Source organism: Syngnathus typhle, linkage group LG12 (assembly GCF_033458585.1).
Source record: "Syngnathus typhle isolate RoL2023-S1 ecotype Sweden linkage group LG12, RoL_Styp_1.0, whole genome shotgun sequence".
Taxonomy (NCBI): domain Eukaryota; kingdom Metazoa; phylum Chordata; class Actinopteri; order Syngnathiformes; family Syngnathidae; genus Syngnathus; species Syngnathus typhle.
In genome coordinates, this window is record NC_083749.1 from 1,730,738 (window position 1) to 1,746,931 (window position 16,194).

General features: G+C 54.7%; 2 protein-coding genes across 12 annotated transcripts; both read left to right on the forward strand.

Moving 5' to 3' along the window:
• The first annotated feature begins 1,775 nt into the window (after nucleotides 1-1,775).
• slc4a5b (solute carrier family 4 member 5b) lies at nucleotides 1,776-14,527 on the forward strand. 3 transcript variants are annotated; one of them, XM_061293848.1, is made up of 29 exons: nucleotides 1,776-1,978; nucleotides 2,154-2,204; nucleotides 2,606-2,676; nucleotides 3,097-3,357; nucleotides 4,779-4,908; nucleotides 5,005-5,165; nucleotides 5,268-5,423; nucleotides 5,559-5,657; nucleotides 6,104-6,159; nucleotides 6,390-6,547; nucleotides 6,870-6,957; nucleotides 7,038-7,192; nucleotides 7,287-7,415; nucleotides 7,481-7,655; nucleotides 7,720-7,853; nucleotides 7,937-8,117; nucleotides 8,188-8,278; nucleotides 8,473-8,504; nucleotides 8,575-8,766; nucleotides 9,255-9,368; nucleotides 9,730-9,843; nucleotides 9,960-10,121; nucleotides 10,240-10,418; nucleotides 10,503-10,575; nucleotides 10,799-10,867; nucleotides 10,967-11,140; nucleotides 11,389-11,559; nucleotides 13,628-13,660; nucleotides 13,733-14,527. In XM_061293848.1, exons 1-29 carry the CDS (start codon nucleotides 1,800-1,802, stop codon nucleotides 13,823-13,825), a joined length of 3,681 nt encoding a protein of 1,226 aa, XP_061149832.1. In that variant the 5' UTR covers nucleotides 1,776-1,799; the 3' UTR covers nucleotides 13,826-14,527. The 3 variants fall into 3 exon arrangements, with proteins under 3 accessions (XP_061149832.1, XP_061149833.1, XP_061149834.1); XM_061293849.1 differs by lacking the exon at nucleotides 9,730-9,843 and having other exon boundaries at nucleotides 1,779-1,978; XM_061293850.1 differs by lacking the exons at nucleotides 9,255-9,368; nucleotides 9,730-9,843 and having other exon boundaries at nucleotides 1,780-1,978.
• On the forward strand, nucleotides 14,471-16,027 carry LOC133163705 (zinc metalloproteinase nas-4). 9 transcript variants are annotated; one of them, XM_061293857.1, is made up of 7 exons: nucleotides 14,471-14,612; nucleotides 14,688-14,757; nucleotides 14,818-14,932; nucleotides 15,005-15,177; nucleotides 15,510-15,591; nucleotides 15,665-15,786; nucleotides 15,865-16,027. In XM_061293857.1, exons 1-7 carry the CDS (start codon nucleotides 14,574-14,576, stop codon nucleotides 16,005-16,007), a joined length of 744 nt encoding a protein of 247 aa, XP_061149841.1. In that variant the 5' UTR covers nucleotides 14,471-14,573; the 3' UTR covers nucleotides 16,008-16,027. The 9 variants fall into 9 exon arrangements, 7 of the variants coding, with proteins under 7 accessions (XP_061149841.1, XP_061149840.1, XP_061149839.1 ...); XM_061293856.1 differs by having other exon boundaries at nucleotides 14,688-14,932; XM_061293855.1 differs by having other exon boundaries at nucleotides 14,570-14,757.
• The last annotated feature ends 167 nt before the right edge of the window (nucleotides 16,028-16,194 follow it).

Below are 16,194 nucleotides of genomic sequence, written 5' to 3' on the forward strand. Positions count from 1 at the left end.
AGCCGTTCCCCTTGCTTTCACAAGGTGGCGCTGTGTCGCACTCATCCCGCAACAAGGAAGGAACTATTACTCGTTTGCGGCTCATTAAGTATTCGATATACAACATCAGTCTTGCAAATGCTAGTGTCGTTGGGCAGGAACCAATTTCTCGGTTTTGCCAAAGATACTTTTTTTTTTTTTTTTTTAACCCTAATCAGTCTGTCCACACGTGCGGGCGGATTCTTATTCTTCTGACTTACTCAACCACCTGAAGTGTTGAAAATGCAAACGAAAAGAAAAAGGTTGCGTGAACTCCGAATTACAAGACAACAAATTGTTGGCCAATTCAATTAAAGTATTCTCCCGAACACCCGAGATACTGACGCCGTGACGAAGGGAAGAACTTGGACCAGAGCTGATTCCAATGGCCTCTTATTTTCTCGACAATTCACGGGACACGAGGAGAAACTTTTTCGTTTGAACTTGTCCGCCGCACTGCCAAGTCGTTGTATTGACACAAAATGGCCGCCAGATGTCGCAACTGCACAATGGTCATCCTCTTCAAAGTAAACAAAACTACACAAATTCCAGAAAGAGTGAGTGATACCCCCCGCCCCCGGAGAAAAAAAGAAAAAAAGTCAGCATCTTCCTACACATGCGCAGAGACAGAGAGCACAAGAACGTCGACCTTTTGTTTCTATTTGCTTTAATAGAAATATTTGTGAGTCGTTTCAAAACTCATTTTGAACACAGGTGTTAAATTTTTGATGGCTAAAAATCATTTGTAGGATTTTGAACATTGTAAATTCGAGGAAAACATCCAGATCGAAATTGTAAGACGTTCTTTTTTTTTCCGTTTGTTTGGGTGGTTTTGCGGGGAAAGAAATGTGGTGAACTTCCGGTAAGAGACTTCCGGTCCAATGCTCCCATTGGTCCCGATCGGTTTGGCTTGACTGGGCGGAGGTTTTGAACAGTTTTGACCGTTCGCCGTCGTTGCTAACAAACATAACAAGTTGCAGCATTGTTTTCAACTGTCTTTCCCAGACGAGGAAAAAGAGCGCTCAAAGATTTCAGCTTCTATCTCCGGCCGGCCGGCCGTTTGTGAAACCCACCCGGACGTTGGACATGTGCGTTCTTACCGGACTTTGTCCTCGTGTGCTGAAGTAAACCCATCGGAGAAGACTCGCTGGGCGCCCGGGTGAGCGAGCGAGCGAGCGAGCAGCGCAATGACGCGCTATTGTTTCTACGTGAGACCTCTGAAATGGTCCCAAGGTTCGCTGCAGTGTTTTGGATTTTATGGACAGTAACTAGCGTGTTTGTTAGTGGACGATTAGTTTTTCTCTCTCTCTCTCTCTCTCTCTCTCTCTCTGGACGTGACACACTTGCTTGTAAAATAAAATATTTTTCTAGTCAGCTGTGTGTTGAGGGTTTTTTTCCCCCTCCCCAAGCCAGCCACTTTCACCAGGGGCACCACAGAAGAAATTCCCCACACTCTGAAAATATGTGTAGCGGGCCTTTGAAGTTGACGAAACTAGAACTTTGAAGAATGATTACAGTTGAGTGAGGCGAAGCTGGTTCCCGCGGCGGTTGGCCTGCTGCTGCAAACGACAGACACGACTGCGCCCGCCCGGTTCAGGGTGTACCACTGCCCCAAAGACTGGTGGGCTGAGCCCTGGTGAAGATCTTGCGCTTCTGAAAATGTTTTGCAGGATGTTTTGCAGGATGTTTGCACTTTAACCCAAATCGTGTCCCTTGAAACATAGCGCAGGGGAAATCCTGTCAATCAATGAGGCGTAGTTGAAAATGGAAAGTGCACATCAATGAATGCCCTGGGGTGCACGTGCCCACACATGCACCTCGTCTCGTCAGTGTGTGAGTCGAGTCAGTTGTCGGCCGGCTGCTGTCGGCTGAGCACGCCATCGGGCCAGTCTGCTGCTGCTGCTCTTGTTTTGTTTGACGTCGTCGCATTTCCCACCTTTTCATTTCCGCTCTTCCGCAGGTACGTGCCGTTCGCTCACTTTGTTTCTTTTTGGCATTGCGGCGGGTGTATTATGTGTGTCACGACGACCCGCCAGCGGCCGCTTCGGACCCCACCTGCCGCGTCGGTGCAACGGCAACCTTCTTGAAGACTGTCTGCTTTTGACCTTTGGCCTCGTGTCTTTGGTGCGTAACAGGGCTAAGAGCGTCACGGTGAGCGGCCGAAGGTCAGCTGACAGAAAATCAACGTAAGTTCAGCCTCGTCATGGAAACGTGACCTTCACGGTGGCTGACCGGGCGGGCTTCAGCGGCGGCTCAGCCATCCCAAATGACATCTATCGATCGCGCCCAAACAGGAAGTCGTGGCGGGGGGCCGCTTTCCGCCATCGCACCGACTCGTCACTGTTAAAGATGAACCGACATGGGTCGCATGTTTGACGTTAATCCTAATCGTACGACTCTGTGCCATTTATTTTTGAGCTGCCCACCGCTCGTACCAAAGATATAAAAAAAAAAAAAAAAAGAAGCAGCACCTGTCAGTCAATGGTGAAGAAACAGTTGGAGTTGAGGAGTAGCAATGGTGGCGAGGGGTCGCTGGCGTCACATCGGCCCACTCATCCACCCGTTACGTGTCCAATTTGTTTTGCAGGATGGATCAGCTCGAGTGGCGGCGCGCCAGAGACAGGGGTCACTGTCGCTACGACGACAACGGCGACGAGGGTGAGTAGGCGTGGCCGCAAGCTAAATTCGAATCGCGCAGGTGGAATGCCACTGTCGCGCAATATCGGATTCGTGTCACCGCCGTCATTAGACGTGACCGCCGCCGTCATTTAGCCAAATGCTCCGACGATGCTGCGCAAAAGGCCGACGGCCCAAATTGATGTTTAAGGCAATCATAATATCGGACCGAGTTGGACCGGTCCTTCGCGGCAGTAGACGGCGGTATACTTTGACACGGTCGTCGCCTGCGTCAGATGCCAAGGCCTGCCTGCCTGCCTGCCTGCCGTTTTCCACATCCAAAGCAGTCCAGCTAATAAAAGGTCAGCTCCACCGTTAGCATGGCGGCGGCGGAGGCGTCAAAGACAGCTGGCCGTTTTCTGGCCTCGGACAACCCCGCAGTGACATGTGTTGCGTGCGCAGACGTGGAGGCATCCTACTTGGGCAGTCCGGCTTCCCGCCGGCAGAAGCGACGTCGCCGGCGCTCATCGGAACGCCGGCACGATGGCGAGCACGCCGCACGCCGCTCTCACTACGAGCGACGCGCCTGCCAGGAGCACAGCCAGCACGCCCGGCCGGCCTTCTACCGGGACAGCGACAACGATGACGACCAATGCCGCGACCGCCACGCTCAGATCGTTGAGCGCGCCGACCTTTCAGGCGAGCCGCCCGCCGACCTTTCAGGTGAGCCGCCCGCCGACTTGGGTTTTGCTCCAAATTGTTGGCGAGAGGCCAGAGATTCTCAAAAGGCATACGCAGGCTTCCCCTAGTGGCACGCAAAGAAAGCACCCAATTCAATCCGCTGTCAGTTCAATCCATTGCGGCACCTTTGCTTATTTGGACGTAGCATGTTTGCTTTCAGAGAAAATCCCAGCAAATTGCTGCTCCGTCCGACCGTCCGTCCGTCCGTCAAATGTATCCCACTCGTGGTGCGCGACAAACTTTGTCACCAAATTGTCCATTTGTGCAGCGGAAGGAAGGGTGGCCTCCGTCTGATGTCCCATCAGCTCGCCGCATTCTGCCGCTCCGGGCCGCCCGACTGTCTCAGGCCGTAAGCCGATTAAAGACGTGCATGTGCGCCTGGGTCAGGTGCGTGCGTGCATGTGGGCGAGAGGAGGAGGAGGAGGAGGAGGAGAGTTCTTTGATGCATGTCAAGCGCCTGAGTGAAACTCGACGCGCTTTGGGTGGGTGGCTGGGGGCGGCAACCTCGTGAGGCGAGACGTGGCAGGCCGTGCTGTCGTTGCTGTTGGCCCAGCCAAGTCTAGGCCGAGCGAGCAAGCGATCGAACTGCGCGGGCTTCGGACGGACACTCTCCCGTCATGGCTTGTTCCCGCCAGACGCTGGCGGGCCCTCCCACAGGTAACAGCGAGCGTGCCGGCCGTAAGCCACCAGGAAGGCCCGACTCTCTTTTGTTTGTCGATTGACACTGTCGACAAAGGCTCCCGACATCCACGACGGCTTTTGGCGATTGTTAAATTGTCAAATTGATGATCGTCAATTGATGGACAACTAATCCACAAATGTTCGGCAGTTGCTCTCGCTCAGCCTAATTGAACTGTCGTGCAACGTCGTGCGTGATGGGCACACGTGGCGAGCGCCTCCAGGCTCGCCAATCGTTTTCCATCGATCCGCAGAGACTAATTAGAGCAGCTCGTTAATGGCAGACTGTTCCCACCCGCCGGAAGAACGGAACGGATGCATGGATGGACGGACGGATGGGACAGTGTATAATCACCCTCTAACAAATATCATGTGAAACAGTCATATTCTTTGTTGCAGCAGTATCGCGCTGTTGATTGGAACCGAAAGAAAAAAAGGCAGACAGACAGACAGACAGACGGGCAGACAGACAGACAGACAGACAGACAGACAGACAGACAGACAGACAGACAGACAGACAGACAGAAAGAGACGGCGAGAAGTCCAAAGGTAGAAGTCAAAAGAGCGCCTGAGGGATAGCGAGGCAAAGCGAGAGAGAACCAAAGGGCAATTGCGGCTCCTCTTTTGTCTCTTGCAAATGCGCAAGATTGAACGGAGCAGGCAGTTTAGCTCAGTCGCTAGCTGAGTTCAACCGCTAGCTTCCACACGTCTCTTATCGTCGGCAGTGTCGCCGGCGGCCGAGAGGCTTCGTCACATCCTGGGGGAGGACGACGGCACGCCCACGCCCACCATCTTCACTGAGATGGACACGCTGCAGCAGGAGGGCGGCGAGCTGGAGTGGAAGGAGTCGGCCAGGTGAGCGCCGCCGCTTTCTTCTGTCTTCTTCTGTCGCCTCAAGTGAGCTTCCACTTTGGCACAGCCCCTTGTGTTTGGTGCCCTTGCGATCGACAGGTGGGTGAAGTTCGAGGAGAAGGTGGAGGAGGGCGGCGAGCGCTGGAGCAAACCGCACGTGTCCACGCTGACGCTGCACAGCCTCTTTGAGCTGCGCACGTGTCTGCAGACCGGCAGCATCCTCCTGGACCTGGAGGCTTTCTCCCTAGCGCAGATTGTCGGTGAGTCGCCGGGCGGAAGGAATGGCTTTCCTAGGGCCAAATGCGGCTTTTTGCCGCTCTGTGTCATCGATGGCGTGACGTGTCGTCGTGGCGTCTCCGCAGACGAGATGGTGGAGCGGCAGATCGCCGACGGCCTGATCTCAGAGGAGGTGAAGGACAAGATCGTCTTTGTGCTTCTGCGTAGACACCGTCACCAGACCAAGAAGCCCATCCATCGCTCGCTGGCCGACATCGGGAAGTCGTCCGCCGCCGGCACCAGTAAGCCAGCGCAGCGCGCGACCTCTGTGCCTGACCCTCTACGGGCTTCTAACGCGGTGCTGCTTGACCGCCCGCCCGCCCGCCCGACCGACCGACCTGCCCGCCCGCCCGCCCGACCGACCTCTTCACCCCAAGACCGTAGTCCTCAGGCCAACCTGAGTCGCACCAGCTCGGCCGTCCGGCGCTCCACTGATGACCTGCCGACGCGACGCGCCGGCACCCTGGGAGGCCTGCGTGAGTCGCGTAGTTACGCATGCTCGCTAGCTCGCTGGCTTTAGCATCACACGCTAGCACACCAACTCTTTGCTGAGAGCGCTTTTGCGTTGGCTAGACGTGGGCGGTCTTCGTGGTGCCTTCCGACACCACGCTCCATTCTCTCTCAAATGATGTCGAGTTGAGGCCAAGTGAAGGGAGCCTTTGTGCTGTCCTCTTTGATGTTTTTCTTGACATTTGGTATCGTCAAATACCCGTTTCTCTTTCCGCAAAGTTTATTGAAGCCGTACATGGGCAAAGCAAAGATAGGAGGTGCTTTGCAAAAGTCGTTTTGGCGTGAAAAGGATTATGGAGGAATTTGGCCGGGGTCTCGAATCATTAAGAATGTAATCGGTGCGTGTCGACACACACAATGCTGTCTTTGTTGACGTTCAAATGAAGCTTGCGTGTTTGTGTGGCATTTGCAGATCACGCGCAGAGCCGCAGCATGAACGACATCTCGGAAACGCCCAGCTCCGACCAGGTGACTCAATGCGCCGCGCCGTACGTTGTCTTGCTGCGGTCAAAGCCCCGAAGCGGGGCCTTATCTGGGGTCGTGCGCGCGTTTGCGCAGACCTCGCGCTCTGCTTTCACCAAGGCAATTGTGTGAAAGGTTTGTGCGCACCCGTGAACAGCGAGCGGCGAGGGCAAACGTGCTATTAGAGGTTGGGCGGCTCCTGCGTCGCTCAGCTCCGGCTTTTGCTCCTTGTGCAGATGAGGAACAAATTCATGAAGAAGATTCCCCGCGATGCCGAGGCGTCCAACGTGCTGATCGGCGAGGTGGATTTTCTGGACAAGCCTTTCGTGTCCTTTGTGCGCTTGGCTCAGGCCGCGACGCTGGGTGGCCTCACCGAAGTCCCGGTGCCCACCAGGTGGGTGATGCCCGCCTGCCCGCCCGCTCAGAGCACCTATCCAGTCAAAGCCTGGCCCATAAAAAAAGCCACTCAGATGGCATTTTGCAAACCACTTGCAGCCAGAGCAACCATGGGCCTCGAGCATCAGAAGCAGCATTGCCACACATTGGGGGCCCGCGACGCACAAAAGCACCCAGCTCTCGTTGCGCCAGCGTTGCCCTCTTAGGGCGGGTGGGCCGGGCCGAGCGACATGACCCCGCAGCTGGCTGGCTGGCTGGCTGGCTGGCTTGCGCAAGCAAGTGCTACGTTGCCCTTTGTGAGCCGGACGCATCTTTTGCAGGTTCCTCTTCATCCTCCTGGGTCCTCCGGGCAAGACCAAGTCGTACAACGAGATCGGGCGCGCCATCGCCACGCTGATGGTGGACGAGGTAAATTGCTCCGCCATCCTCTTCCCCCATCGTCTTTGGCTGGGCTGGTCTGAGCGAAAGTGTCCCGGCGGCGCCTCCAGCTTTTCAGCGACGTAGCCTACAAAGCGCGGGAGCGCGAGGACCTTATTGCTGGCTTGGACGAGTTTCTGGATGAGGTCATTGTGCTGCCCCCGGGAGAATGGGACCCCAAAATCCGCATTGAACCCCCCAAGAAGGTTCCGTCGGCGGAGATGAGGCAGGAGATGACGGTCGCGCGCGCGCGCCCGCCGACGCCCGACGGGCACCCGAAGCCTCGCCTAACCCTCGTCCTGTCTTCGCTCCGCCCGCAGGAAGTCTGTGCTGAACTTGAACGAGCCGCCGGCTCAGACCAACGGCTCGGCCGGGGGGGCGGCCGGCGGTGACGACGAGCAACTTCCCGTCCAGCACGCGGTCGGCGAAGAGCTCAAGTTCACCGGCAGGTAAGAACAGCGAGCGGGGGCGGCGGAGGCCCGCCGGGCGCGAGCCTAACCCGGCCGTCCCGCAGGCTCGGCGGTGGCCTGTGGTTGGACGTGAAGAGGAAGACGCCGTGGTACTGCAGCGACATCTACGACGGCTTCCACATCCAGAGCATCTCAGCCGTGCTCTTCATCTACTTGGGCTGCATCACCAACGCCATCACCTTCGGCGGCCTGCTGGGCGACGCCACCGACAACTACCAGGTGAAGGAAAAAGTTAGGCAAAAAGGAAAGGCCTGAAAGCACGCATGCCCTCCTCCGTCCTCAGGGCGTGATGGAGAGCTTCCTGGGGACGGCGTTGGCTGGAAGCGTCTTCTGTTTGTTCGGCGGGCAGCCGCTCATCATCCTCAGCTCCACCGGCCCCATTCTCATCTTTGAGAAGCTTCTCTACGAGTTTTGCAAGTAAGTGCCGAGGTGCAGAGCCAGCCAGCCAGCCAGCCAGCCGGCGAGCGAGCAGCGCCAGTCCTTTGCGCCATTGCCTGCAGGAACAACAGCGTGGACTACATGGAGCTGCGCCTGTGGATCGGGATCCACTCGTGCCTGCAGTGCTTGATCTTGGTGTTGTCCGACGCCAGCTACATCATCCAGTACATGACCCGCTTCACGGAAGAAGGCTTCTCCAGCCTCATCTCCTTCATCTTCATCTCTGACGCCATCAAAAAGATGGTTTGATCGCTCTCCGCCATAATGTGAGCCGAGCACGGGACATGATGTTAATGTGCCTGTGTGCGTGCAGATGGGCGCCTTCAAGTATTACCCCATCAACCGCTCCTTCAAGCCCGACTATGCCACGTCCTACAAGTGCGACTGCGTGCCTCCAGACCAGGGTGAGTTTTCCTCCTACAGGTCCCAAAGAGTACCTCGCTCTTCACGTTCATCTTTTGTGTTCCTCCCTCCTCGCTGGCGGCCACGTGCCTTGAACACGTGAGTACCAATATCAGCGCCGCTTCCTCAACGTCACTTTGCCTCTTTTGCGAGAGTGGCCTCTTTCTCTACGTAGATCTCGCCGGCGACATCTCAGCTCCTCTGGCCGACGACAACGCGTCGCTTCCGGTGAGTGAGCTCGTCGGCGGCGCCCGCCAATGTCGCGTCTCGAGCCGCTGTCGCACGTGTGGCGCCGCAGTTCAACGCCAGTGATCTGGACTGGACTCGGCTGAGCAAGACGGAGTGCGTGGAGTACGGCGGCGCCCTGGTGGGCAACGCGTGCAAGTACGTGCCGGATCTGGCCCTCATGTCCTTCATCCTCTTCTTCGGAACCTACTCCATGACGGTGGCGCTCAAGAAGTTCAAGTTCAGCCGCTACTTCCCCACCAAGGTGAGACGGGAATCCCATCTTCTTTGCCGACCGACCCTCACATCTCTCCAGCATGAACGACTGAACGCACCGTGATGACGGACGGGCACATCGATTTCATGTCGTTGCACCGATAATGGCAAAGACATTTTGGAGAAAGCACAAGACTCTGTCACATTGTCCAATTGCGGTCCTGTTTTGCAAAAGTGAGGCTTTTTTACCCTTCCAATCCGACAAGCGTACGACCTGGGTGCCGCTCGACGGTTCCGATTGCCGTGAATTGCTCCCGTGGAAAGAGAATTTGACGCGTCACCTCAGTCAACCCATTGGCTTTTCACCATGGAATTGAGTGGGCAGCGCTGTCTTAGGCATTACGGCTCCAACGACATGAAGACGAGCGAACCAAAGTGGCAAAGCTACGGGATTGTTCCGTGCTAGCGTAACCCGGCGACCGTCTCAGAGAGCACGCTGTCCCCGTGCCATGCCGTGACCCCGCCCCTTTTCCGCAGCTGCGTCAGCTGATCAGCGACTTTGCCATCGTCATCTCCATCCTTCTCTTCTGCGGACTGGACGCCTTTCTGGGCCTGGACACGGCCAAATTACACATTCCCATGCACATCAAGGTCCTGGCACGTGACCCTTGCTTCCCTTGTAGCGTGTCCCTCCCTCCCTACCTCCCTACCTCCCTCCCTCCCTCCCTCTTTCTTTCTTTCTTTCTTTCTTTCTTTCTTTCTTTCTTTCTTTCTTTCTTTCTTTCTTTCTTTCTTTCTTTCTTTCTTTCTTTCTTTCTTTCTTTCTTTCTTTCTTTCTTTCTTTCTTTCTTTCTTTCTTTCTTTCTTTCTTTCTTTCTTTCTTTCTTTCTTTCTTTCTTTCTTTCTTTCTTTCTTTCTTTCTAGCGTAATCACAGTCTTTGATCAGAGTGATTTAACTGACACTTTCTTTTGCCTTTCTCCCTCCTCTTCACTGTGTTTGTGCGTTGCTAAGCTAAGGAAGCTAATCAGTGATTTTGCCATCTTCATGTCAATCATGTCCTTTGTGGCTCTGGATATGTTGATGGGTTTAGACACGCCCAAACTGATCGTTCCCACTGAGTTGAAGGTACACTCACGCACGCACCTCGCCGCTCTGGTGGCACGCTACTTCAATTCCACTTTGCAAACTTGTCACAACGCGTTCCTGAAAGGCTTCACGGTGCTTGCTTGCTTGCTTTGCAGCCCACGCGCGCCGACCGCGGCTGGTTGGTGATGCCGTTCGGGAGGAATCCGTGGTGGTGGTACCTGGCCAGCTTCGTGCCGGCGCTGCTGGTCACCATCCTGATCTTCATGGACCAGCAGATCAGCGCCGTCATCGTCAACCGCAAGGAGAACAAACTCAAGGTCTGAAGGCCTTTGGGGCTTTGCGGAAAAAGCGCGCTCACTCTCTCTCTCTCTCTCTCTCTCTCTCTCTCTCTCTCTCTCTCTTTCCCTCTCTCGCTCTCATCCTCCGCCCCCACAGAAAGGTTGCGGGTACCACCTGGACCTGTTCTGGGTGGGTATCCTGATGGCCGTGTGCTCCTTCATGGGGCTGCCGTGGTACGTGGCCGCCACCGTCATCTCCATTGCGCACATCGACTCGCTCAAGATGGAGAGCGAGTCCAGCGCCCCCGGGGAGCAGCCCCAGTTCCTGGGGGTCCGGTAAGACATCAGCCCGCCCGCAGGTGTCAGCAGGCCACGTCTCCGCGTCCCCGTTAACTCGCCCGCTCTCTTCCTTGGCGCCAGCGAGCAGAGGCTGACCGGAACTCTGGTCTTTGTCCTCACGGGGCTTTCTGTGTTCCTCGCCCCCGTCCTGCAGGTCAGTCTTGAGGGCCCATTGGCTCCGTTTCTGATTTCCTCCAGGCGGCCGGGCTCAATGATCCTCTGTCACAAAGCGAGCCTCTCGCTCCCTTCACGCAATTTGCTTCACAGCATGCACGCTCTGCACTCTTGAGGCCGATGTCTTAGCATAGCATGCTCACTATCCATCAACGTTAGCATGAGGCCAAGGCACGCTAACCACGCCAATTGTCACCTTGCAGTACATCCCCATGCCGGTGCTGTACGGCGTCTTCCTCTACATGGGCGTGGCGTCGCTCAGCGGGATCCAGGTCGGCGGCAGCGTTAGCTTTCAGCTAGCGCCGTGGCGGCTGTGTGTGTGTGTTTGTGTGTAATTGCCTTGCCTGCTTGCTTGCTCGCTTGGCCACCAGTTCTGGGAGCGCATCAAGTTGTACCTGATGCCGCCCAAGCACCAGCCGGACTTTGCCTTCCTGCGTCATGTCCCTCTGCGCCGAGTCCACCTTTTCACCCTGGTCCAGATCACCTGCCTGGCCGTCCTCTGGGTCCTCAAGTCCACCTTCCTGGCCATCATCTTCCCCGTGATGGTGAGCTTGTGCACGGTTTACCTTCCGAGAGTTCGGGTCGGCGACAAACGGACGAGCCGCCGCCGCGCTCGCAAGTCGGTCGGACGTGACGAGCCGCCCCTTTCACCGGCCGCTTGTTGCGCCCAAAGTGCAGCGTGCCGCGCGATCCCATATTTTGCCGGTAGTCTCCCTTAGCCAAACGATGCAGCAGCAGCAGCAGGGCCACCAATGAGCTTGCTCACGGTGGGTCCACTTGTTCCCTTGTGCAGATCCTGGGTCTGATGGTGGTGCGGAAGCTTCTAGATATGATGTTTTCCCAGCATGACCTGGCCTGGCTGGATGACCTCCTGCCCGACAAAGACAAGAAAAACGAAGATGACAAGAAAAAGAAGAAGAAGAAGAAGAAGAAAAGCGCCACCGAGGCGGAGAGCGACGAGGAGGTGAGCCAAAATGTCCTCGACGGAGCTTTTGACTGGCAAAGCATCTTCCGACGCCCTTGCCAGTCAAAACACACCGGCAGCTCCGCTCTACAAAGTCAAAGTCTGCTTTATTGTCAATTTCTTCACATGTCAAGACACACAAAGAGACCCAAATTACGTTCCCACTATCCTACGGTGACAAGACATAGTACACAATATACATACAAGTAACAACACAAAAAGTCAAAACAAGAAGGCACAAACAATGAATAAATAAGAGTGATGAATAAATAATAAACAAATAACATAACAAATAAGAGGAGCAAAATGGAGCAAGTGCCAACGGAGGTCGACGGCCGGCGCTTTGATGCGACGTGACTCATGTGCCTTGTGTTCTTTGTCCTGCAGTGTTGCTAACGTTGCTGCCTGCAGTTTCTTCTTCCGCTTGCTTCTCCCTGACCACAACGCCACGGCCTTTTGTCTGCGTTCGTGTCCACGACAACAAGCGCGTCCGCGGCGACGTCCCGCGTTCACCCGAAAGCGGGCTGACACCACTTTAGGGTGATCTCTTTTTTGCTCGTCTGATGCGGGCGGGGCTTGGCTCAACTCAGCATGTTGACTCCTCCCGTTCTATGTGACCACGCCTCCTGCGGTCCCCATGGAGCAACCTGACCACGCCCACACTAACCGTCCTGCCCCCCCCCCCCGCCCCCCCCCAACTCAACCAGTGAATCCCACCCGCTCATGTGTCGTATTACTCACAAATAAATTCTAAGAAAAACTTTGCTTTTGTTTTGTTTGTTACACTTGTTACACTGCTGGTGGCTAGTGGCACTTGCTCACCATTTATCCATCCATTTTCTGTACCGCTTAGTCCCCACGGGGGTCACGGGCGTGCTGGAGCCTATCCCAGCCGTCATCGGGCAGTAGGCGGGGGACACCCTGAACTGGTTGCCAGCCAATCGCAGGGCACACAGAGACAAACAACCATTTGCACTCGCCCTGCTAACCATTTAGCGACACAAATTGTTTTACACTGTCATATGCAGGAATCAAACTCCTAGTGCCGGCACACAAGACACTAAACCATGAGCCGTGCCCTTAGCTACACTGATGTGACCTCCTCAAATGAACATTTGGTAGACTCATGAGGATGCCATCATCGGAGTCAGCGTAACACCGTGCGTAGCTAGCGGCTAACTCGTCAGGACCCAATTAGGGGACAGCAAAACACGTCCTGGAAAAAAAACAAAATCCCTGCCCACCCATCTCTCAAATGTCCAGTGGACAAAGGCGAGAAGCAGATGCGCAGCCACGGCCGGCCAGTCGGGCTCGCCCGTGGGCGCCGCACCTCGCCAGCGGCCTTTCAAACATGGGCATCATCGCCACATCTACCTGTGCAAAAATGCCACTTTTTCTTTCTTCCATTCAAACCTACTTTGCCTGTCCTATTTGCCACGTTTTCTATCTTCCACTCAAATCTACTTTGTCTACTTTTCCATTTCTTTCCTTCATTCTTGCAATAAAGAACTAATTGGTTGTAAATATGTACCCGGTACGAGTCAAGCAAGCTATGTATATGACCATTTAAAATTCCACGCAAATTGGCATCACATAGAGAACATGCAGGACACCGGTCCTCGAGGACCGGAATTGCCCACCCCTGGTCTATACCGTAACCAATTTTACACGTCTAAATTAGGTCTATATGAGACCAGACGTCTATGGCTAATTAGCCATTCCAAATGCACGATTCCCGTTTTCGCAATCTCCACAAAGGGCCTTTTTTTTGTTTCTTTTCTTTTCTCTTCTTTTCGTTTCTTTTGACGGCTTGCACTTCAATCCTCCACACAGCAGGGGGCAGGTGCTGCCCTCTACGGGGTTAATCAGCACAATTTGCTAATTTAAGGCGACGTCACCCAGGTGGAGGCATTGATCGCTAATGAGCCAGCGTCGTCGCCATGTTGCTGCTTTTCGCTGCACTTTTCTGCCTCGCCAGCCTTCCGCGTGCGGGTAAACGTCGCAGACGGCGACTCGTTGTGGAACTTGTTGTCTGCACGGCTTTTTGATGGGACCTCTTTTGTTTCAGGCCGCTGCGTACCGTTGCCGCTCCAGGACCCAGGTACTGTTTGTATGTTAGCTTTGCTCAAGCGACATTGGCTAATGCTAATGACCTGTCAATCATCCAACGCAGACATCGTCGCCCAAGCGCTCGAGTACACCGAGAACAACCCGGAGACGCTCGCAGGCCAGCACTTTTGCCTTCTCTTCTTCTTTTAATGACTAAGAGTAACTCGGGTGACCAGATTTGGGTTGGTGCTGTTGGTGTGCGCGACGCCGACGGCGGCGGCAATCGAACAAAATGCCGGACAAATTCGAAATGACCCCCAGACATCTCAAAAGTAGGACATGTCCTGGGAGAAAGAAGACGTCCGGTCACCCTCCTTGCTATGTGCTAGAACTCCCTCTTTTATTGACGTACTCAAACGTGACAGCGTGTCTTTAAGTGTCCGTTTGCTAGAGATGTTGGTGTGTGCGCGTTTAAGCGGTCCCAAAATGACCCGCCATGGCATTTCGACGGATGGGAAAGGGCTAGCTCATGATGGCGCTCGCTCCAAACGTTATGACTTTTTTTCAAGTTCACTAACTGGCCCGGATTTACATTAGTCTACCATCAACCCTAAAAATATCGCGTGTTTTTTGAAGCGCGAGCCACTTGCGTTGCATTGCACCTTGACGTCATGTTAAACGAGGTAACTTGGCGCCCTCTGCCGTCACTTGTTTGCACTTGTACGAGAAGAACGTTTTCAAGGCCACAAGTCTTTTTAATAGTAAAGTGTGAAGAGCTCATTTCAGTGCATGCTGAACATAATATTGCCATGTAGCTTCGCTCTAAAAAAACGGATGACTGGTCGACAGATCATATGAATGTTGAAAGTATCAAAAAGTATGCAATGATTGCATTTTAAGCAGGTGTCGTGGTTTAAAGAAAAAGCAAACATAAGTGCTGTTGTGCAAACGTGTGGACAGGGTTGATGGCCGATGCGGTGGCGGAAGGTGACATGCTTCTCCCAGTGAGTGTATTTTCGACTTCCCGCGGCGTTTTCGAGCGCCGCCAAGGCCAACCGATCGATCGTTTTGCCTTGCAGGATTACCGAAACGCGGCCAACCGCCCGTGGCCTTCCAGACACATCCCGTACCGCATTGACTACGAGTTGGGTGAGAGCGAGTGCCGCCGCTGGCCCAAAAGCCTAATCACCAGCGCTGTCCGTCCCACAGGCGACCGCACCAACGACATTGACGCCGCCCTGAAGATGATCACTTTCCACACTTGCTTGTCCTTCCACCAGCGCACCAGCGAGGCAGACTACATCTTCTTCAAAAGCGGCTTCGGGTGCGCCAAGTTTTTGTTTTGTCGTTTGGTCTGAGGATTAGCCATTGGGAAGTCTTTGCTGCCATGCCGCAGGTGCGCATCTTACGTGGGCTTCATGGGCGGCAAGCAGGAAGTGCACGTGGCCGCCACCTGTAAGGTGGGCAACATCGTTCACGAGGTCCTCCACGCGCTGGGCTTCTTCCATGAACACACCAGGCTGGACCGTGGCAAATACATCAACATCCTGTCCAGCAACATCATGCAAGGTGGGCGACCGGGACCTCTCGTTCGACCGTGGCGTTTCGGACTCGGATGCTCTGTCAAATGAAATGAGATTGGGCTGTCGGCAATGAGAGGAAGCCGTCGATGCCGATAGTTTGTTGAATTTACTCGCCCTCTCGTGTAGTTGCAAGTAAGACTTGCGCACGCCTGACGTCGTGGTGAAGGTAGGCTGTCAATTTTGAGCTCGGCACAAACATTGAGCCTGGCGTTGTCGCGGGGCCTCCAGCTGCCTTCGATCGGAGCTCTCCGTGCGCGATTGCGGCTTCACGTGCCAGTTTGTGGGACGTCGGCTCCAGCCTCGCTTTGTGTTTTCAAGGACATCATAAAAACTTCCAGATTCAGCCGGGAGAAACGTTCCAGCTTCCCTACGACCTGCCCTCCATCATGCACTACGGCAGGTAAGGCGCCAGTTGCCCGCTCGCTCGCTCGCTCAAATTGACATTGTGGCCGTTGATCGCATTGGGCACGCAGCCATTTTTTCTCAGCTAACGGGCAGCCTACCATCGTGGCCAAGGTGAGGGATGACAACATGGGCCAGCGCATCACCATGACGCACACTGACGTCCAAAGAGTTCGTCTGCTCTACAACTGCGGTGAGTCGCTAATGTTGCTCACCTTTCAGATCCTAGCCGGAAACGTGCCCTGACCTATTCATCTGCCGGCTTGATCAGACCGAGTGGGCAATGTGGCGGAGCCTACCCCAGCGCCTATCTTCAGTGCGTACATTTATGACTTCGTCGGCCTTCCCCGCAATACCACGCTGTCGCTGCTGCGTGGCGCCAGAAAGCGCAACTCAACAGTCTCCGACGTCTAAATAAAATCTTTACCCTTGTCCTCACTGTAACGGTGCCTTGCTTTGAATTTGCGTCAGTCGAGGATGATGCACGGATGATGGGCTTCGGGATGCTCATCGAGTAAAGATGAAGTTCACTCATTTCCAAATCGATATGAATGTTGATCCACAGCAAATTATGCAATGGATTGCGCTTGGATGAATTTTG

Coding starts and splice junctions, on each gene's coding strand:
- LOC133163705 (XM_061293854.1), top strand. CDS start 14,574: ATGGCCGATGCGGTGGCGGAAGGTGACATGCTTCTCCCAGTGAGTGTA. Junction 15,178..15,509: donor GTCCAGCAACATCATGCAAG/GTGGGCGACCGG, acceptor TGTGTTTTCAAG/GACATCATAAAAACTTCCAG. Junction 15,787..15,864: donor TCGTCTGCTCTACAACTGCG/GTGAGTCGCTAA, acceptor CGGCTTGATCAG/ACCGAGTGGGCAATGTGGCG.
- slc4a5b (XM_061293848.1), top strand. CDS start 1,800: ATGAATGCCCTGGGGTGCACGTGCCCACACATGCACCTCGTCTCGTCA. Junction 1,979..2,153: donor TCATTTCCGCTCTTCCGCAG/GTACGTGCCGTT, acceptor GGTGCGTAACAG/GGCTAAGAGCGTCACGGTGA. Junction 8,118..8,187: donor CTGACGCCATCAAAAAGATG/GTTTGATCGCTC, acceptor GTGTGCGTGCAG/ATGGGCGCCTTCAAGTATTA.